Genomic DNA, 22,762 nt, shown 5'->3' on the forward strand with positions numbered 1-22,762 from the left:
GCCGGCATCATCCTGATACAAAAACCTGGCAAAGACACAACAAAAAAAAAGGAAATTTCAGGCCAATATCCCTGATGAACATCGATGCAAAAATCCTCAATAAAATACTGGCAAACCAAATCCAGCAGCACATCAAAAAGCTTTTCCACCACAATCAGGTCAGCTTCATCCCTGGGATGCAAGGCTGGTTCAACATACACAAATCAATGTAATCCATCACATAAACAGAACCAATGACAAAAACCACATAATTATCTCAATAGATGCAGAAAAGGCCTTTGATAAAATTCAACACCACTGCATGCTAAAAACTCTCAATAAACTAGGTATTGATGGAACGTATATCAAAATAATAATAGCTATTTATGACAAATGAACAGCCAATATCATACTGAATGGGCAAAAGCTGGAAGCATTCCCTTTGAAAACCAACACAAGACAAGGATGCTGTCTGTCACCACTCCTATTCAATATAGAATTGGAAGTTCTAGCCAGGACAATAAGACAAGAGAAAGAAATAAAGGGTGTTCAAATAGGAAGGGACGAAGTCAAATTGCCTCTGTTTACAGATAACATGATTGTATATTTAGAAAACCCCATCGTCTCAGACCAAAATCTCCTTAAGCTGATAAGAAACTTCAGCAAACTCTGAGGATACAAAATCAATCTGAAAAAGCACAAGCATTCCTATACACCAATAATAACCAAATTATGAGTGAATCTCCATTCACAATTGCTACGAAGAGAATAAAATACCTAGGAATCCAACTTACAAGTGATGTGAAGGACCTCTTCAAGGACAACTACAAACCACTGCTCAATGTACTAAAAGAAGACACACAAAAAATGGAAGAACATTCCATGCTCATGGATAGGAAGAATCAAAATTGTGAAAATGGCCATACTGCCCAAAGTAATTTATAGATTCAGTGCTATCCCCATCAAGCCACCATTGACTTTCTTCACAGAATTAAAAAAAAAATTATTTTAAATTTCATATGGAACCAAAAGAGAGCCCACATTGCCAAGTCAATCCTAAGCCAAAAGAACAAAGCTGGAGGCATCACACTACCTGACTCCAACTATACTACAAGGCTACAGTAACCAAAACAGCATGGCACTGACACCAAAACAGATATATAGACCAATGGAACAGAACAGAGAGGCCTCAGAGATAATGCCACACATCTACAACCATCTGATCTTTGACAAACCTGACAAAAACAGGAAATGGGGAAAGGATTCCCTATTTAATAAATGGTGTTGGGAAAACTGGCTAGCCACATGCAGAAAACTGAAACTGTACCCCTTCCTTACACCTTATACAAAAACTAACTCAAGATGGATTAAAGACTTAAATGTAAGACCTAAAACCATAAAAACCCTAGAAGAAAACCGAGGCAATACCATTCAGGACATAGGCATGGGCAAAAACTTTATGAGTAAAACACCAAAAGCAATGACAACACAAGTCAAAATTGACAAATGAGATCTAATGAAAGTAAAGAGCTTTTGAACAGCAAAAGAAACTCTCCTCAGAGGGAACAGGTAACATAGAGAATGGGAGAAAATTTTTGCAATCTATCCACCTGACAAAGGGTTAATATCCAGAATCTACAAAGACCTTAAACAAATTTACAAGGAAAAAACAAACAATCCCATCAAAAAGTGGGCGAAGGATATGAAAGGACACTTCTCAAAAGAAGACATTTATGCAGCCAAAAGACACATGAAAAAATGCTCATCATTACTGACCATCAGAGAAATGCAAATCAAAACCACAATGAGATACCATCTCACACCAGTTAGAATGGCAATCATTAAAAAGTCAGGAAACAACAGGTGCTGCAGAGGATGTGGACAAATAGGAACACTTCTACACTGTTGATGGGACTGTAAACTAGTTCAACCATTGTGTAAGTCAGTGTGGCGATTCCTCAGGGATCTAGAACTAGAAATACCATTTGACCCAGCCATCCCATTACTGGGTATATACCCAAAGGAGTATAAATCATGCTGCTATAAAGACACATGCACACGTATGTTTATTGCGGCACTATTCACAATAGCAAAGACTTGGAACCAACCCAAATGTCCAACAATGATAGACTGGATTAAGAAAATGTGGCACATATACACCATGGAATACTATGCAGCCATAAAAAAATGATGAGTTCATGTCCTTTGTAGGGACATGGATGAAATTGGAAATCATCATTCTCAGTAAACTATCGCAAGGACAAAAAACCAAACACCGCATGTTCTCACTCATTGGTGGGAATTGAACAGTGAGAACTCATGGACACAGGAAGGGGAACATCACACTCTGGGGACTGTTGTGGGGTGGGGGGAGGGTGGAGGGATGGCATTAGGAGATATACCTAATGCTAGATGATGAGTTAATGGGTGCAGCACACCAGCATGGCACATGTATACATATGTAACTAACCTGCACATTGTGCACATGTATCCTAAAACTTAAAGTATAATAATAATAAAAAAAAGAAAAAAACAAACAACCCCATCAAAAAGTGGGCAAAGGATATGAAAAGAGATTTCTCAAAAGAAGACATTTATGCAGCCAAGAAATATGTAAAAAAAAAAAGCCCTGTTTGCAGATGGCATGATTGTATATCTAGAAAACCCCATTATCTCAGCCCAAAATCTTCTTAAGCTGATAAGCAACTTCAGCAAAGTCTCAGGATACAAAATCAATGTGCAAAAATCACAAGCATTATTATACACCAATAACAGACAGAGAGCCAAATCATGAGTGAACTCCCATTCACAACTGCTTCAAAGAGTATAAAATACCTAGGAATCCAACTTACAAGGGATGTGAAGGACCTCTTCAAGGAGAACTACAAACCACTGCTCAAGGAAATAAAAAGAGGATACAAACAAATGGAAGAACATTCCATGCTCATGGGTAGGAAGAATCAATATCATGAAAATGGCCATACTGCCCAAGGTAATTTATAGATTCAATGCCATCCCCATCAAGCTACCAATGACTTTCTTCACAGAATTGGAAAAAACCACTTTAAAGTTCATATGGAACCAAAAAAGAGCCTGCATCACCAAGCCAATCCTGAGCCAAAAGAACAAAGCTGGAAGCATCATGCTACCTGACTTCAAACTATACTACAAGGCTACAGTAACCAAAACAGCATGGTACTGGTACCAAAACAGAGATATAGATCAATGGAACAGAACAGAGCCGTCAGAAATAACACCGCATATCTACAATTATCTGATCTTTGACAAACCTGAGGAAAACAAGCAATGGGGAAAGGATTCCCTATTTAATAAATGGTGCTGGGAAAACTGGATAGCCATATGTAGAAAGCTGAAACTGGATCCCTTCCTTACACCTTATACAAAAATTAATTCAAGATGGATTAAAGACTTAAACGTTAGACCTAAAACCATAAACACCCTAGAAGAAAACCTAGGCACTACCATTCAGGACATAGGCATGGGCAAGGACTTCATGTCTAAAACACCAAAAGCAATGGCAACAAAAGCCAAAATTGACAAATGGGATCTAATTAAACTAAAGAGCTTCTGCACAGCAAAAGAAACTACCATCAGAGTGAACAGGCAACCTACAGAAGGGGAGAAAATTTTTTCAACCTACTCATCTGACAAAGGGCTAATATCCAGAATCTACAAGGAACTCAAACAAATTTACAAGAAAAGAACAAACAACCCCATCAAAAAGTGGGCGAAGGATATGAACGGACACTTCTCAAAAGAAGACATTTATGCAGCCAAAAGACACATGAAAAAATGCTCACCATCACTGGCCATCAGAGAAATGCAAATCAAAACCATAATGAGATACCATCTCACACCAGTTAGAATGGCAATCATTAAAAAGTCAGGAAACAACAGGTGCTGGGGAGGATGTGGAGAAATAGGAACACTTTTACACTGTTGGTGGGACTGTAAACTAGTTCAACCATTGTGGAAGTCAGTGTGGTGATTCCTCAGGGATCTAGAACTAGAAATACCATTTGACCCAGCCATCCCATTACTGGTTATATACCCAAAGGATTATAAATCATGCTGCTATAAAGACACACACACGTATGTTTATTGCGGCACTATTCACAATAGCAAAGACTGGGAACCAACCCAAATGTCCAACAATGATAGACTGGATTAAGAAAATGTGGCACATATACACCATGGAATACTATGCAGCCATAAAAAATGATGAGTTCATGTCCTTTCTAGGTAGATGGATGAAGCTGGAAACCATCATTCTCAGCAAACTATTGCAAGGACAAAAAACCAAACACCGCATGTTCTCACTCATAGGTGGGAATTGGACAATGAGAACACATGGACATGGGAAGGGGAACATCATACACTGGGGACTGTTGTGGGGTGGGGGGAGTGGGGAGGGATAGCATTGGGAGATATACCTAATGCTAAATGACCAGTTACTGGGTGCAGCACACCAGCATGGCACATGTATACATATGTAACAAACCTGCACGTTGTGCACATGTATCCTAAAACTTAAAGTATAATAATAATAAAATTTTTTTAAAAAAAGCTTATCATCATTAGAGAAATGCAAATCACGTCAGTTAGAATGGCAATCATTAAAAAGTCAGGAAACAGCATATGCTGGAGAGGATGTGAAGAAATAGGAATGCTTTTACCCTGTTGGTGGAAGTGTGAATTAGTTCAACCATTGTGAAAGACAGAGTGGCAATTCCTCAAGGATGGAGAACCATAAATACCATTTGACCCCACAATCCCATTACCGGGTATATACCTAAAGGATTATAAATCTTTCTACTGTAAAGACACATGCACACATATGTTTATTGCAGCTCTATTCACAACAACAAAAACTTGGAACCAACTCAAATGCCCATCAATGATAGACTGGATAAAGAAAATGCGGCACACATACACCATGGAATATCAGGCTGCCATAAAAAAAGGATGAGTTCATGTCCTTTGCAGGGACATGGGTGAAGCTGGAAACCATCATTCTCAGCAAAGTAACACAGGAACAGAAAACCAAACATTGCATTATGTCACTCATAAGTGGGAGTTCAACAATGAGCTCACATGGACACAAGGAGGGGAACATCACACACTGGAACATGAACGTCGGGGTGGGGGGCTAGGGGAGGAATAACATTAGGAGAAATACCTAATGTAGATGACAGGTTGATGGGTGCAGGAAACCACCATGGCACATGTGTACCTATATAACAAACCTGCGTGTTCTGCCCATGTATCCCAGCACTTAAAGAACAATTTTTTTAAAAGATGGAAAGTTGGAGTAATCAGAATCTAAAGACTTTTAAATGCCCTTAAATGCTAAAAATTTGAACTTTATTAGCAAGTCATTTTTAAAGTCATTAAACGGTTGACTTGAAGTGACATTATCAAAATAGTTCTCTTAGCAATAAGAGAACTAAGAGAACTCTAGCAATAATGGGTTGAATGAATTGGAGGACTGAAAACTTACAAGCAAAGGAACCAGTAAGAATACTATCATAAGAGTCCAGTGAAAAAATGTTGAGTGTCTACACTTGAGCAATTGGGATGAATATAAGAAAAATAAAGATTTCAAGATATTATAGAAATAAAGGAGTCAATATGGTGGGCTAATGAAGATAATTCTAAAGTTTTCAACCCAAGGACCTGGAAGAGTAGTAATACTGTTAAAACTGTAGGGGCTGCAGAATGAGCTCTATTTGCAAAAAAAAAAAAAAAAAAAAAAAAAAAAATGACTTTTGTTTTGTTTGGATTGGATACTAAGGCAACTACATAGAGATATTCACTGGTTAGTTAGCTAGTATCTTTCCTGACAAAAAAAGTATATATATATATATATAAATTGTGAAATTAGTTTGGATCTCAGGAACGGATATCATTCCTATAATGTGACAAGGGGCCAAGGTAGAGATGTGCTAACTCAGGAGTAGCCAAGTTGTCTGATAAATTAAGGATACTAGCAAAAGAATCTTGAGAATGTACATACTAGAGAAGTATCTACATTTACAAGGCAATTGGAAATGACTAAGAAAGCACGTATACTGTTGAAAACCACAAGAATTTCATGTCAAAAAATGAAGGTGCCAAGGTTATAAATAACAGAGTCGTCTTGATCTTGGTCAGGATAAAGACTCAGGGTGGAAAGATGATGCCGGGAGTCAATGCTTCACAGAATGCTAAATGTTGTGCAGGGGGGAAGATGGTAGAGCCTAACCTGAAGAGATGCCCTTCTAAGACAGGATTTATGGGAAAGAAATAAGTGAACAAAGGGGTGTGTATGACCTGGGATTTGGAGTTAGACTGAAGGAGAGTGTTCAGTCTTCAACTGACCCTAAGGTAGGAGTGGAGGAGAAGGGGCAGCTTCCACTTGAGTTAGGAGGTGCTTAGAGAAGGCCAAGGCCAGTAAGTGAGGCAGATGGCATATTCTGCAAAAGGCTTAGGATGGAATGGTGTCTGTTGACTGTAGAGTGGTTCCCAGTGGAAAGGCTGGTAGAAACACGGTGTGCAGTGGGTATGGGGAGAAGATGGAACAGGTAGCAGGAGGGATTCCACTGAGTGAACCAGAGAGTAGAAGAGAGGATTCCTCAAAGATTTGCACTAAGGACAATGATGTGGACCCACGATGAACGGGGTAGAGGTTGAAGTGACACAATATTGAGGGCATGGGGGCTGGTCTTCCCATTGGACTGGGGCAGCCTGGCCACCAGGGTCCATATCCCCACTGCCTGGCCTTCTGACAGAGCTGGGCTTAGTCTGAGACTTGGGACTGTTCAGAGTTGTCTCCCAGGCACTCAGTACCTTGCTGGAAGTGAAGCCTTCCGCATCTTCTGGGTGTAAGGCTAGATTTCCCTCCCATTGGCACCCTGTACTTCTCTAATAAACAACTTCTCACACCACTGAGATGCCATTTAGATCACTCATATTCTTCATTGTCTTAGTCCTCCATGGGGGCTTAAGAAGCCTTGTTTACCCACAGGTCCCTGAGATGTGTCCAATGCCTGGCCCATGGCAGGCTCTTGATGGAGTTTGTTACAATGCACAGGACCTGCCCTCAGGAGGCTCACAATCTCCTTTCCCCTTGGGTTTCTCAGTCCTTAAAACTATTCACACTCAGAGGACAGAGGGTGGGAGAACAAGAGCTACCCAGCTGAGAGAACCCCATTGGCAGTGAGCTATCAGTTACCTGACAAGCAATACAAGTGTCCCTGGAAGTGATGGAGAAATGATTGCCTGAGAGCAAAACTCCAAATTCTGCAATTAGGGCTAACTGACTGTTCCTTCCTCCCTCTTCCACCCTGGCCTTTATTATCACAGCTGCAGAGAGTCTCTCTCATTGTCCTGGTAGGCATCTCCATGCCAGGGCACATGCTGCTTCTCCCTTTACCTCATATTTTCCCAGAGCTGCACTGTCTTGTAGCAGATATGAGTCTTGCTGAATCTGGGACTAAGATCCAAAAACTGTCACAAGAGACCTCATAGATCAACTCTTCTAAACTCCACATTTTACAAATAAGGAACTGAGCCCCTAGGAGGAAACGATTTGCCCAAGACCACGTGGCCAACATTAGCCTCACCTGGCAGAGTCGTTCCTTCCCGCTCCATTCCCTGCCACCTGTAGCTGGGTCCTACCTGCCAAGTCCTTTGATCCCAGCAGAGCCCCTGGCCAGGCACTGCAGTCGGAGTCTTTCAATGGGGTCGGTGGCCGTGGTGAGCTTTTTCTTGGCCTGGATCGCCATCTCTCGGTCATGGCGCGCTGTCCCTGCCATCTGAGGGGAAGCCATAGCATGTTAGCAAAGTCCAGGCCTCACCGCTGCCTCTGGTTGGGCAGAGTGACAGCAGCCTCACTGAGAAGGAAATGTACAGCCTTCTCTGTCAGGAAACCTCTCAGAATTTCCAATTTTTCTCTATGCCAACTGTGCCTGGCATATTTATAACTTACTTATCTAGTCCTGAGGACATCTGGCTTCTCCAGCCTAGACAATAATCTTAAATATATCACCATTTCCCAAGATGCTTTGATCTTTCTGAAGCCCTCTTCCATGCATAAAAGAAGTCCAATTTCTCTATACTCTCTTTTTCGAACCAACCTTATATACCATATTATTTTATGTAGAATTTTCCATATTCCCTTGACCCTCACATTTAATGTTCTCCTCTTTGGTCTAAACATTGATTTTGTTGCTGTCTTGAATGAGATTTTCAGCACTTGATCCTTAATAATTCTTACCAGTAATGGGTATGGTCTCCTTGATTCACAGTTTAGTGTCCACTAACACCTAACGAGGTTCTTAGGATGGGTGCAGTGAAGTGCTGTCTCCTGAGTGGTCCCCCAGGGACGTACAAACTCCTGTAGCCACACTTGAGCTCTCAAAGCTTGCAAAACAGTGGGAAGAGCACTTGGCTGGGAGCCTGGAGACCTGGGTTATAGTCCTGACTCTTCAATCCCCACCCCTCAACTCCCCCCACCCCTCACCCCCATCTGCCTGGTAACCTGCCTGTGAGTGAATCTCATAGCCTGTGTTTCCTCCTCTGTTAAATGGGAGGATTGGATAAGATAGTCTTTAAATTCCATCCCAGCTTCAAAAAACACTAATTCTCGTGAGTCCACATACTCAGTAAATGGGGGACTCTGGAAGTTACTTGTGAGTCGTGAATGAAAAGAATGAGAGGCAAGAGGCTTAAAGGATGTGCAAAGGGCAGCATGCAATGTGCAGAAAAAAAACAAAACAAAACGGTATTAGAATGTGGTTCCACCCTGGCTTCAAGGCTCCCTCCCCAGTCAAATTCTGGCACTTCCCCTAAGTGTTACATTAGGACTGAATTATTTTCATCAAAGACAGCAATCTGCAGATTCACAACCTGGTCTATGCCAAGACTGTTTTTCTCCTATACGCCCTGAAAGGTCTCCCATACAGGGTACTCCTTATTTGACTTTTGGGAAAGGGAATCTCAACAAGCCAATAACTGAGGCCAGAATAGACAGTCAGGGATGCACACACTTAACATGGCCACTTTCTTGCAGCCTCTGCCGAGCCAAGGTACGGGATCCCTCCTTCTTGCCCTGTATTCAGATTCCCAGTATGTGGGTGAAGGTGGGAGCAATTCCTTTCAGTTCTCTTGAACCTTGGGTCAAGAAGGAGACCTGTCTAGGTCCCAGCTCTTTACTCCACATTAGGAAAGACTTGCTCTGTCTAAAGCTACACAGTCTTCCTCTGCTTCCTCTGGCACCTAAGCAGAGGTTTCCTGGAACTCCAGACAGTGGCACACCCTGCACTTAGAAACTTCCATCTCCGTTCTTGCCAGGCACACACAAGGAGCATGTTCCAATTCTCATCCAACAGGGACACCTGCAGCCAAGACTGTGCCCTTCCTGGCAGCTTTAGCTTTCTAATAACTGGCGTTTGCTTATTACTATTTTGTCACCTGACCTCAAGCTGACAATTCCCAGAGCTCATTCCCAGCTTCAGCACTAACTCTCCCCTCATTAACAGCCAGAATCCTGAGTCACGGACAAGACCACCAATTCACTCATCTAGCCATGTCCTGCTGTCTTTCTCATCCTTGCCTGAGCCATTCTCTTGCCCTGACCATATTCTGCTAGTGGCATGTGCCCCATCCCCACCCCAACCCCTATGGAAGCAGAAACTGGTGTCGACGACATGCCCTTCTCATTCTCTAAACCCACCTCAGAGTCTTGATCCTTCCCAGGACCACCATCGTCTTTCCTGACCCTTGACCTTGCTTCATGATACTTGCCCAATGGCTGTCCCCAGCCGCTCACCTCCCATTCTCATTTCCCATGACATCTCCCCCACCTTGTCCACCTTACTCATTTTGCTCTGGTTTTTCCCTGCCATCCATGACAGTAAGTGAGAATGAAGAGAAACAGAGACTAAAAACCAGTCATGGAGAGAAAGTGAGATCCGGCTCCTGGATCTGGGACAGATCCCCAGTGGGACCCTTTTTGCACACCTTCGGAATAATATCAAAGGCATCAGTGGTGCCCCCACTAGGTAGTAAGCATGTGTCCAGTTCCCACAAAAACCCCGTGAGCTGAACTGAAAACAGGAACTCAAACAAATGCACATATACCCATGTTTATAGCAGCATTACTCCCAACAGCCAAAAGGTAGAAACAAACCAAATGTCCATCCATGGATAAATGGATAAACAAATTGTGGTATAGCCATACAATGAAACATTCTTCAGCCATAAAAAGGAACACAGTACTGACAGATGCCACAATGTGGACAAACCTTGGCTATGTTATGCTAAGTACAAGAAGCCAGACACAAAATGTCACACATTTACGATTTCATTTATGTGAAATATTCAGAATAGGCAAATTCATAGAGACAGAAAGCAAATTAGTGGTTGTAAGGGGCTGGGGTGGGAGGGCCAGTGGGGAGTGACTGCTTAATGAGTGTAAAGTTTCCTTCAGGGGTAATAAAAATGTTTTGGAACTTGATATAGACGGTGGTTTATCAACATTGTGAATGTAATATACACTTTAAAATTGCTAATTTATGTTATGTGTATTCATCTCAATAAAATAAAACCCATGCACAGATGTTACTAGCTAGATTTAGTCATTCCACAATTATACATACTTCAAAACATCATGTTATACAAGGTAAATACGTACAACTTTATCTGTCATTTTAAAAATAAATTTTAAAGTGTGCTGGGCACGTAGTCATCTTGGTAAATTAGCAAAGGTTAAAAAAGAAAAACAAGCCTATGAGCTAATTACTACTATTATTGGTATTTCACAGATAAAGAAATTAGGATGCAGAGAAATCAGGTAACTTGCCCAAGTCCCACGGAAATGTGGCTCACAGTAATCCACACGCTGTTAGAACTGTATGACCCTTGAAGATCCTCTAGTGCAACCTCATTTTGCAAACTTGGAAACTAAGGATTGGGTTGGCAAACCGACTTGCTCAAAAGTCCTGGCCAAGACCAAAACAGAGGGCTTCTGATTCCCAAGGGCTCTTTCTGCTTCATCATGTTTGTGGTTTGTGAAATAATATATAAGAATCTCAAAGCACAGTTTGATGGTGCTTTCTCATAGGAAAGTGGGATCCAGTCCAGGAAGGCAAGAGACAGCCAGCCCAGTACCTCATGCTGTCCCACCTCTTGAGGCTGACCCTACCGAGCAATGATGTGGGCAGTTTATTTCTGGAGTCTAATTTAATAAATTCAAGGGGAAAAAAAGTCCATTCTCTCCTGCTAGCCTGCCATGAAACTTGAAATGCCCATAGTAAGCATCCTTTTTAATCATTGAATCACCCAGTTTACCAACCACTAGCTAAGTGTATTGTGTACTCTTTTCAAGGCACTATGCTGGAATAGAGTGTGGGAGTGTGAGGAATTACTCAGAGGAGCAAGTCCTTGAATAGCCTAGAGTCTTCATTAGTTTGAATCCTAATCTCCTGTATTTAAGCAGAACGGAAAACATAAAGTTTATTAAGCACCGGGGCTTTTAAGGAAGGCAGGATTGCACAGGATCTCAAGTGAATAAGAGAGATGCTCAGCTTTGAAGTTTCAATAAAGACGCCAGGCACCAGGGCAAGAGTCAGTCCCCAAACATATGTCACCGACTTCACAGCAGTGCACAAGATGTCTCTGCCTGCAGAAGACTCTGTCTGAACCTTAAAGATCCGGCGTGGTGACAACGGAGCGCATCCCTGTGCAAGGCGGAGAACAGGTTGCGCTCCCGACGCACTTGGCTGCAGCGCCACCACGTGTTCTCAAGCGTCTGCACAATCCCCCGGCCAGGCGTGCGGTTCAGTCTCTGCCTTCCACAAAGGTCTGCTAAGAGCTCAGGAAGCGCCACGCATTGTGCTAGGGGTAGGATGAAAGCGGGACCAAGACAACGCTCACAGCCTAGGGGCTGAGCGGGGGATGCAATCACAAGAGGACAGGGGGCTTACCTGGCCTGGGAGTGGGGCTTTCTGAGGACCTCTCAGAGGAGGTGATGTCTGAACTTTCATCCTAATGGAAGGTGGTAGTTATCGAGGCTGGGGACGTGGGGATAGAAGGATATTTTAGATAGAAGGTGTACCCACTACTTAGACCAAGGTGAGAGAGAAAACAATATAATTAGGAAAGTACAAGTATTTCAGTATGGTTGGAGAACAGAGGTATGGGTGGCAGGGGGAGATGAACAGTAGTGGAGATTCGGAGGAAGTAGGGAAAGGGGAATTTTGGGTAAAGATGAAACTGACCAGGCGGGCAGCCATCAGATCCCAAAGAGCCTGGGGTGCCAGGGTGGGATTTGGATTTTGTCCTGAGAGCAACAGGAGACCACAAAGTCTTCTTAAAAAGGGAAAAAGTCTTCTTAAAAAAGGAAAAAGTCTTCTTAAAAAGGGAAAAAGTCTTCTTAAAAAACAGGAGACCACAAAAAAGGGAAAAAGTCTTCTTAAAAAAACAGGAGACCACAAAGTCTTCTGGCCGGGTGCGGTGGCTTACGCCTGTAATCCTAGCACTTTGGGAGGCAGAGACGGGCGGATCACCTGAGGTCAGGAGTTCAAGACCAGCCTGGCCAACATGGTGAAACTCCGTCTCTACCAATATACAAAAATTAGCCAGGCATGATGGCGGTTGTCTGTAATCCCAGCTACTCGGGAGGCTGAGACAGGAGAATCGCTTGAACCCAGGAGACGGTGGTTGCAGTGAGCCAAGATCGTGCCACTGCACTCCAGCCTGGGCGGCTGAGCGAGACTCCGTCTCAAAAAAAAAAAAAAAAAAAAAAAGTGAAAGGCCGTTTGCATTGTAAAGTGAGAAGAATGGATAGGAAGGCGGGACAGGCTAGCCAGTGGGAGACTGTTGTTTCCAGCTATGCTGCCTGGACCGTGTGGACGGAGAGAGAGGAAGAGATACAAGACGGCCAGTGGCAGAACGTGCAGTTTGAGGGAGAGGGCGGACTCAGGGCTGGCATCCAGAGCTGTTGCTTGCGCTCTCCACTCCTACCCTCCAGTGGCTGGCGGCAAGGGAGGATGGATATTCACAGAAGCTTGGAGATTTGGGGCAGAGGCAGAGTGTAGCCACGGTAGCAATGGTCCCATTAAGGTTGTCTCATTCCACTGTCCCCCCGGTGCACAACAACTGCCACGCCAAACTCTCTGTCTGCCTGGATTTTGCGAATTATTGTAGGAAGGATATGGAAAGCTGTAAATACATGAGGTCTGTATCTTCATGGTTCTCTCTAAGTTTCAGAGACAGATTTAAGTGGACCCTTGGAAGAGGGAACTGCTCTAGCCCTAGCCTGCATCCATTGACTTGTCTTTGGTGCCCCCTGGTGGCATTAAGCTGAATTACATCTCTCTCTCTTCCTCTTTCTCTGTTCCTTTCCATCTGCAGCCAACTACCTGCAAACACAGAAGGGGATCTTATTGCTAAAGAGGCAACCCTAGAGATCGTTGATCCAGACACCATAAGGCACCAAGCCTTTTACATCCTCTTTGTTGCAAAATCCAATGGAAACTTCTCACCTCACCCTCAAGAAACCCTCCCTCCTTTGACTTCTCTGACAGTACATTCCTGGTTTTCCTTTCTCAGGGAAAAGACCGTTCCTTGAAAGAGAACTGAAGCAGGTTTAGTCAGCTCGGATGAACTTTAGAGAAGAGGGTTAACCTGTGTTAAAGTGGAAAGGGAAGGACAGAATTAGGTAAATAGAAAGTGACAGCAAATGTGGTGGAGAGGACAGAGGCGAGATGTGCTTGAGGAGGGGAAAGGAGGCTTCCCCGCTGGCAGGGATGTGCAGTAGATATGGCTGGACCAGATTTTGCCTGGACAGTCTTCCTTTGCACCCCACTGATTGAGACAGCACGTACTGTGAGGAAGCTGTCCTGTTGAGGAAGTCCTGCAGGTCCAGCCTTGTGACAACAGCAGCCGTCTGCAGTCCAGTTGTTCCGAGCGCCTGTCCCACCTCTTGATGCTCTTAAGCCCATTTTCCCCATAGCCAGACAATGTCATGATTTTTAACATTTTTAGGCATTTCTGTAATTGTTAGATACCTGTGCCATTACATAGCAGGGAACCTGGGGTTGCTATAATGGTTCCATGTGTTTGGAAACATTCTACTATGGGGAGAGAAGAAAGGAGAAAGTTATACAGTAGGCAGCTGTTGATGAGGTTTGTAGGGCATCAAGCTAGTTCTGAGAAGGTGGAAAACATTTGCCTTCTTTTAAATTCTCATCCAAGACAAAACATTCCCTATTCTGCTAGCTCAGGCTTGATCCTGAGCACTGAGACCAGTCCCCCATAGGGATGGGAAACTTGATGTGGCTTTTGCTCTTTCTCTCTGTACTTGGAAACTGGGTGTAAGATTGAAATTTTGATTAAGACTTGATGGACCTTTCAATACTTGAAATGTCATCCAGGTTTGAGAAGAGATATACAACAGACCATGTCTGAAGGCAATTAATGGAAAAAATTAAACCATCTGCCCTGACTTTAGTCCATTCAATAAACCAGCTATTACTACATGGTAGATGGCAAAAACCCATAGTTCCTCAATAAGTTTCCCCTTGGAAAATGACCTTCTGAAATAAATATTGCATTCCAGAGGTCTTAGTACAGTTGTGCTGCTAGAACAAGATACCATAGACTGGGTAATTTATAAACAAGAGAAATTTATTTCTCATTGTTTTGAAGGCTGGGAAGTTCAAGATCAAGGTATCAGCAGATTTGGTGCCCGGCAAGGACTATTCTCTCTGCCTTTAAGATGGTACCTTGAACTATGGATCTTCCAGAGGGGACTAATGCTGTGTCTTCACATGGCAGAAGAGACAGAAGGGCAAAAAAGGGCTGAATAATTTGCAAAGCGACTTTTATAAACACCTTAATCTCATTCATGATGGATGAGTCCTTGTGACCTAACCAACTCCTAAAGACCACACCACTTAATACTATTGTATTGGGGATTCAGTTTCAACATGAATTTCAAACATTCAAACCATAGCACTAGGTGTTGAGTATAGCCTAGCAGGTGGCTAGGAAGTAAATAAATAGTGATGTCCTTCCGAAGAGACCGAAATTGAAGACCCTGACAGTTTGAATACATGGCTTCTGCAGTACACAGAAACCTCAGATAAGAGTATGTCAGTGTTATTGACATCGTAAGAGTTACTTCACGGAGCCCATTTGAGTTTGAATCAACTGAACATGCCCTTAGCACCACTAGCTATGCAAGGCACTGTGCTAACTCTTCAGGTAATAATTATAGAGAAGTGCTTCTCAGCTGGGTACAATCCCCCCCCACCCCCAGGCAACATTTGATAATGCCTCCTGTGAGACATTTTTGGTTGTTGCAACGGAAGTAGGGTATAGTGTTATTGGCATCTAATGGGTAGAGGCCAGGGATGCTGCTACACATCCTGCACAAGATACACGAGATGGCCCCTGACAACAAAGAATTACCAGTCAGAGATGTCTGCAGTGCTGAAGTTGAGAAGCCCTGCTATAGAGAAAGACCTGGGACCACCGTGGGTGCTGTTGAAAAACAAAGATGCCCACAGCACTCACCAAGCACAGTAAATTAGACTCTCTTGGTGTAGATGCTGCGGCTGGGCATTTTATTGTTTTTAGTTGGTTTTCATGTATCCCTAAGTTTGAGAACATAAGCTACAGGAAATACAAGGTCACCCTCTAGTAAGAGGAGTAAGGCCTTATTATAACACAACACAGGGCAAGATAAAGGCATGAAGAGAAGAGTTAGTAATACAGTTGTAACTATGCTGGGGGCTAAGTCCTTGGCTAAGGACTTTACATATATCCACACATTGCATCGTGTGGTGGATTCTATCAAACACTACTGCCCTATTACAGGAAGTCAGCAGAGACCTGAAGAACCCAGGTCACTTGTCTGAGAATGTGCCACTAGGGAGTAGCAGAGCCAGGGCTGAAAACAGTTCCTTTTTTTTTTTTTTCTGAAACAGAGTCTTGCTCTGTTGCCCAGGCTGGAGTGCAGTGGTGCATTCTCAGCTCACTGCAACCTCCGCCTCCCGGGTTCAAGCGATCCTCCTGCCTCAGCCTCCCGAGTAGCTGGGAATACAGGCACCTGCCACCACGCCCAGCTGATTTTTGTATTTTGTATTTTTAGTAGAGATGGGGTTTCACCGTGTTGGCCAGGCTGGTCTCGAACTCCTGACCTCATGATCCACCCACCTTGGCCAGACATGAGTTCTAAGTTACTGCATTCAACAGCTACACCATGATGTTGCTTAAAACTGATAAATTGCTTTGGGGACTCAGAGAAGGTCCATGAAATGCAGGAAAGGAAAAGCTTCAGGGAAAAGAATGCTTTGGAGTGCTGCTAGATTTCATACCAGCAGAGCGTGAGGACAGCAGTACAGAGCGAATCCGGGCCACTCACAGTCCCTAAACATGACCCCTTCTCCCATCTTAGGTCCTTGCTTGGGTTTTCAAATCCTTAAGGCTCAGTGTAAATACCTTCTGGTTAAGATGGAAAATTTTACTTAGCCTCTTCCTCTTGCAGCAGCTATTTTTTTCTCTGCTTGTTTTAATTAAAATGATGTGTGAGCGTTTTTAAATCAAACTCAAAACTTCTGCACTGATTATCTTTTATACAATTTACTATTTTCCCACAATTTATTTTTAAAATTTTTTCTAAAATGTATGAATATATGAAACATCTGGTTTTTGTTTAGATTGCCAACTTCCACATACCACATAAAGTATGACGGCATTTCTTCTATACTTCAGTGACATAGCATACTGTGGAAATAAGATGTCACTGAAATCTGGCATCTTACCACATTTTCTCTGCATCAGAATACATTTTCTCAAAATGCTTAAAATGCATGTTGCAGCCACTCTCAATAGGCAGGTTTGTGTAGAGCCCATTTATGCTAAACTACAGTCTTTACTTCTTTCTATTGATCTTTGAGATGTGAATTCGGTCCTTATTTTAATGTTTGTGATATGGTACATTTTAAAAATAATATTTTATAAATATCATTGTGATAAAGTGTTTACTTCATACATATTCATATTTCACTTTATTCACTGAACCAGGGTTGGGGCTAGGGCTAAGTAAGAGAAAGGCACAATGTTTAAAGAGGCACACAGTCTCAGAATCATGCAAATGTTAACCATACACTTGCCCAAGCCTGAGAATGAGTGTCTCCTTAAATAGTGCACCCTAAACACCTACCTTGCCTCACTCTAGTCTTAGTTCTGCATTAACGCATGTTTATTAAACACCTATTATGTGCCATACAAGAGGAATGGATGAGATAGCCAAGGTTCCAAACCTTGGAAGTTTACATTCCTAGAAGTAGTTTTAACTTGATTAAATTTGAATTACAACTAATTTTTTAGACACTGCCACCTGGTTGAGACAAAGTCATTCTATTTCCCTTTTTCTCTGCCCTATTCCACTTTCTACTGGGTAGGCACAGGAACCAGTTCTGGCCAAAGGGACCCAAAGGAAAGTGCTGAGAGCTCTGGAATATCTCTCTCATCTCTTTTGCCTTCCTCGTGCCTTGAGTGAGGATGTGATGTCTGGAGCTATGCCAGCCTCTATGCAATCATGAGGGAAGGCCAAGGGAATCATATCCATACCAATTTAGAGCCCTGACATCAATGGAGCTGCTGAACTAATGTTGGAAACTTCTTGACTTCACACTCCTGTCTTGTAAGAAACATAATCATTTGTATTATCTGTTTAATCTGTTGTTGGTCAGGTCTTCAGTCACTTGTAGTCAAAAATATTCCTAACTGATACAGATGGCAAAAAGCTTATTCTTGCGATGTTTGGGCTGACCCTAAATATTGACCTTTAGCTGGGTAAAATAACTGGCAATCCAGTGTGAGAAGACACTCAACTACCCCTGAGACTAAGGAGGAGAGAGAAAGTCACTCTATTATAACCTCTTCTCTCAGTAGAATTTTATCAAGTAACAGCCTCTCCAGCACTTTTGACTATGAAAGAGAGCAAAATAAACAGCTTAGCATAATATTCAAGAACCCATGTAACTGACACAATGTGGTTAAAAAAAAAAAAAACAAGGTTTAATAAAGTACAGAGGCCCCAAGGTTGCAGGATCCTTGTCATAATAAGCATCCACTGGGAATGTTAGGGGGCATGCACTCTCCTAATAGCTCTCTCCTTGCTGTCTTCTCCATCTTGCTTTTCCCTTTGCTGTGCCTTCAGTCTCTGGGGTTTTTACCAAGAAATAACTTACAATCTATTCTGAGTTAGGTCAATCTGCTCAATGCAACATCTTAAAGAGAGTAAGAAGCTACCTAAACTATGCAAAGGTAAGCAAAGAGTTAGCTGAATTGCAATACAGAGAAATAAATAAATAAAACCAAGACAAAAGAAAAGTAAAACTTTCGTTGATTTCAGTGGTTATGCTCTTAAGACCAACCAGGTAGCTTTCAAATATTCCATTTTTGCCATGAAGTCATGACCTCAGACAATTGTTTCAAACCCACTGCAAGGAAAAAGCCCAACTGGTACATCTTCTATCACTCTTTTAGATGCAAGTAAAGACACAGCTCTGGCGGACATTTGCCCTTTTGCAGCCATTAGTCACCAAAATCACTTAGTAACTATCTTGCAATCCCTTAGAATGAATGCTTCTTTTGGAGTCATTTGTCTATTTTAATGTTTATTTTATGGCCACTTAGAAATCTCGTCAATTATTTGTATCCTAGTTGTTCTTAACTGATACTTCCAGAAAACCAAAAAGTGTTAAGGGATAGAAATCCAATGTCATAGTTCCAACATCAGTGTAGATCAATGTATCAGTTATGAATTGTGTCCAGCGACTCATAATAGAAACAGGTCATGTCTCTGAAAATGATAGAGATTTTCTTTACTCTCATGTAAAAGAAGACTGGAAGTGCCTCAAGTAGTCATCAATGTTTCCAGACTCTACTATCTTTCTACCCTAGCATAGTTTTTACACTCAAAGTTGCCTAAAGGTACATAATATTCCTACATAATAGCCATAGCAGCTCCAGCTATTACCTCCACACTCCAAGCAAAAGAAAAGATAAGGGCAAAAGGCAAGAAGGGTGCTCTTCCCAGCGAAATCAGCCCTTTCTGAAGTGGTTCCCAGAAGATTCACCCAATTCCTTCTATGTAAATCTCATCAGCCACTCCAAAGGAGTCTGGGAAACCTGATTTTTGGCTGAATAATTTGCCACCCCTAAGGTTCTGTTTATAAAAATGAAGACAGTGGCTATTGAGTAGGCAACTTACAGCTTCTGCCTCAGTTGGCAGAAGAAATATTGTTATTCCAAAAAGTAAGAGTGTGAGCATGTCTAGATCAGCTTATTTCACAAAACCATGTGGAGCATGAAGCTTTCTAAACATATGGAGCAACCGGATCACTCTGATGCAGAAGACTAAGGAAAGCCCTAAGGGCAGAGGTCAACACATTGATGATTTTTCCCTTTTCACCTCCGTTCACCCAAAGCAAGTAAGGCTCACTTTTCCATGGGCAGTTATGAAGGATGCCCTCAGTGCAGGCAAACATAACCTAAAATAATCTAGGCCCAGGACATCAGACCACACCCCATGGGCCAAATTTGGCCCTCCACCTGGTTTTGTCAATAACATTTTATTGGAAAACAGCCACATACGTGTATTTCTATATGGTCTGTGGTGGCTTTCACATTACAACTCAAAAGTTGAATAGTTGCATCATAGACCTTCTGGCCCATGAAACCTGAATTTCCTACTCTCTGGCCTTATATAGAAACACTTTGCTGACCTCCGGGACTATGCAAAAGATAAGAACAACAGTAATAGGAAATATTTACTGCACACTTACTCTGTCCCATGTTCTCTGCCAAAAGGGTGGCCTGTGTTTTGCAAGCTTTTCAAAGTCAGTTTGTTTAGAGCCGAAAATTTGTCTGGTATAAAATAAGTCTTGATAACAATTCTTATAGGTTACAGACATAGCTATATCCACTTTTTACAAAATAAGGAAACTGAGGTACAGAGAGATTTGGAGGTTGTCTCAGTTCACACATCAGTAGCAAAACCAAGATTCTGAGCAGGGCCTTTTGCACCTGCCAGTCCCCCAGCAGCCTTTTATAAATTATCCACAACATCTCAGAAAATGTTCATTTTTTAAACAGGAAACCCCTGTAGTCACCACAGGGCACCCATTTATAAAAACTGGGTCAAGCTTATTAGCAATATTGAGTCCAAAGCACACTAAGTAAGAAGGACTGATGCTGTTTGTTACTGAAGAGCGTTTGCCTGCTCCTCCCTTGGTGTGAAGAACTCCTGTCCAGGCTAGAGGGGTAACTGCAGAGGGGACACACACTAAGCAGAGCTTCCAAAGAAAGGAAGAAGAGTTGTCATCCACCTCTCAACCGAGGACTGTCCTGCTCTCTCAAACTACACTTTTTAGTTTGGGAAATTTTAATTCTATTTGACTTCAGGTTACAAGAAAATATACAAGAATTTTAAAATTATTCTCAGACTGCAGGAAAAACAAGATGCTGAGTGGCAATGGAATTATGGCTAAAAATGTGGGAGACAATCTGCTCTAAAGAATATCATAAATTGAACAAATGTTCATGGGATTAAGAATCCCGTGAGAAGCCAACCCGTGGCCATTTCTACAATTCAGTGTCTTGTAATGCCATCTTCTCCCAAATGCCATTCTGTTGACTTCTGAAATATAGAAAACTGCTCTTGTGAACCTTGATATGTTTTCTTTATACAAAGCTGTCTGATGTCAGAATAAAGAGCAACATTTTACAAGGAAAATTCTTATTTCATTCATCAAGAGTTTAAAGCAACGGTTGAAGCCGAAAGTGTTATTCCACGAGCTAAACACTCCCACTCCTTGCTCTCGAGCACCTCACCACCACCTCCACAAGTTACAGCAGAGGTTGGCCCTCTTGGGACCAAGCACACCTTCCATCCAGAGACACCCAGATTTTCCTCTATTCCTTATTCAATTATAAGCCTCTTCATCTTGATCAACCTCTGAACAGCAATCGTCACAGCTGAGCTGAATATTGTTTGCTTGTGTGCTTCTCCTGATCCATTCCCCACCCACATCTGTGCTACAAGAGATTGACCTCCATAAATTGTGTTAACCACACTTCCTTGCTCGCTGGCTTCCAGCTGGATTCCACCACTTGGAGGCATCAGCAGAAGATCAGAGGAGAGGAGGAGATAGAGGTTGGAGTATTTATTTCCCCAGCTTCCTCTCTGCCAAGCCACAGTTTTTCAGTGACCATATCGTTCACCAAAGGCAGCCCTCCCTACAGAAATGCTTTGATTGAGATATGAAAACCACTCCTCCTTTTGCCCCTTTAAGGCTATGGGTAACACCTTTCTTGTCCCTTCTGACTGTGGCATTGCTGGGTGTCTCATTATGCTTTCTCTATATTCCTTATCCCTACCCACACTTCTGTGAATTGTCCTTCATTAAACTCTTTTCTGTTACTACTTTTGAATATGCCATCAATTTCCTGCCAAGACACTGATTGGTACAATGTCTTTATCCTGGATGGTATCTAATTTTGCATAAGGAAACCTACCCCTCTTACAGTCTTCTCAGATGAAAGCACCTCTTACCCCAAATTCTAAGTATTAAGGAACCTCACAGATTTTAAGATGCACCCTGTCACCTCCACATCATGACCTATATCCACATCCTTCTTTGAAGCACAGCGTAGCTGGACACACTTCCTATGTTTCTCTTTGGTTCTGTCAGTTTATAAATCACTGAGACTCTGAATGTTGCCTCAGAGATGTACTCTCCATTTCAAGTGGTGTCATCAATCTGGGAAAACCCAGAGCTCATCTAGACAATCCATCCAACAGGCAGCTATGAAGTTCCTGGAGCTCCTTGGTTTCTACCAACTCAACTCTATCTGTTTGTTGTCTCAGCATTCCTTCCCAACCAAATCTGGTCTCCTCTGAAAGTCCAAAATTCTTTTTTTTTTTCTGAGACAGGGTCTCACTCTGTTGCCCAGGCTGGAGCACAGTGGTGCCATCATAGCTCACTGCAGCCTCAATATCCTGGGCACGAGTGATCCTCCCACCGAAACCTCCCAAGTAGCTAGGACAACAGGTGCGCACCACAATACCCAACTAATTTTTCCTTATTTTTAGTAGAGACAGGATCTTGCTATGTTGCCCAGGCTGATCTTGAACTCCTAAGCTCAAGCAGTCCTCCCACCTTGGCCTTCCAAAATGCTGAGATTACAGACATGAGCCACTGTGCCCAGACTGAAAGTTCAAAATTCAAGATTGACTTTTTCTGCACTGTTCAGTTCCATTATTCCAACTTGCTTCTGACCTTATGGGACCTCCAGCCTTTTGTCCCTACATTTTCACCCCAGCCATTACCTACCTCATTCTCCCTTCTGGATCCACTTCCCTTCTTATCCATTTTACACACTCTGTGCATCGTTCTGACCATCTGGTACCAGTGCCTTCCTTCTTGACCCTCATTTGTCAACCTCCCACCATCTCAAAATAATAGCTAGCTTGGTTCAATTTGCCCATGCTCCATGTACTTAAAGGCAGACTGAAGTGCAGCTGAATAAACCCACAGGCCAGCATGGACAGGTGTCACTGCATTTATTCTTTAACCACAGCTAGGCCTTCTGCAACACACAACTCTACTTTTATATGATGTTGGTCAGGTTCTTCTTCCAGTCTCCTCAGAGGCTAATCCAAACCTTTGCCACTCCAGACCTTGCCTTGAAAGACCCAGAA

The 22,762-nt window shown here is 42.6% G+C and overlaps 1 protein-coding gene across 1 annotated transcript in view; it reads right to left on the reverse strand.

The window, feature by feature from the left end:
* Window positions 1-22,762, reverse strand: part of CAPSL (calcyphosine like) — a 39,829-nt gene that overhangs the window by 14,571 nt on the left and 2,496 nt on the right. Inside the window, exon 2 of the mRNA XM_002815488.5 lies at window positions 7,660-7,796. Within this exon, the coding sequence (XP_002815534.1) occupies window positions 7,660-7,796 (137 nt within the window). The remainder of the gene's footprint in view (window positions 1-7,659; window positions 7,797-22,762) is intronic.

The sequence above is a fragment of the Pongo abelii genome, chromosome 4 (assembly GCF_028885655.2).
Source record: "Pongo abelii isolate AG06213 chromosome 4, NHGRI_mPonAbe1-v2.0_pri, whole genome shotgun sequence".
Taxonomy (NCBI): Eukaryota; Metazoa; Chordata; class Mammalia; order Primates; family Hominidae; genus Pongo; species Pongo abelii.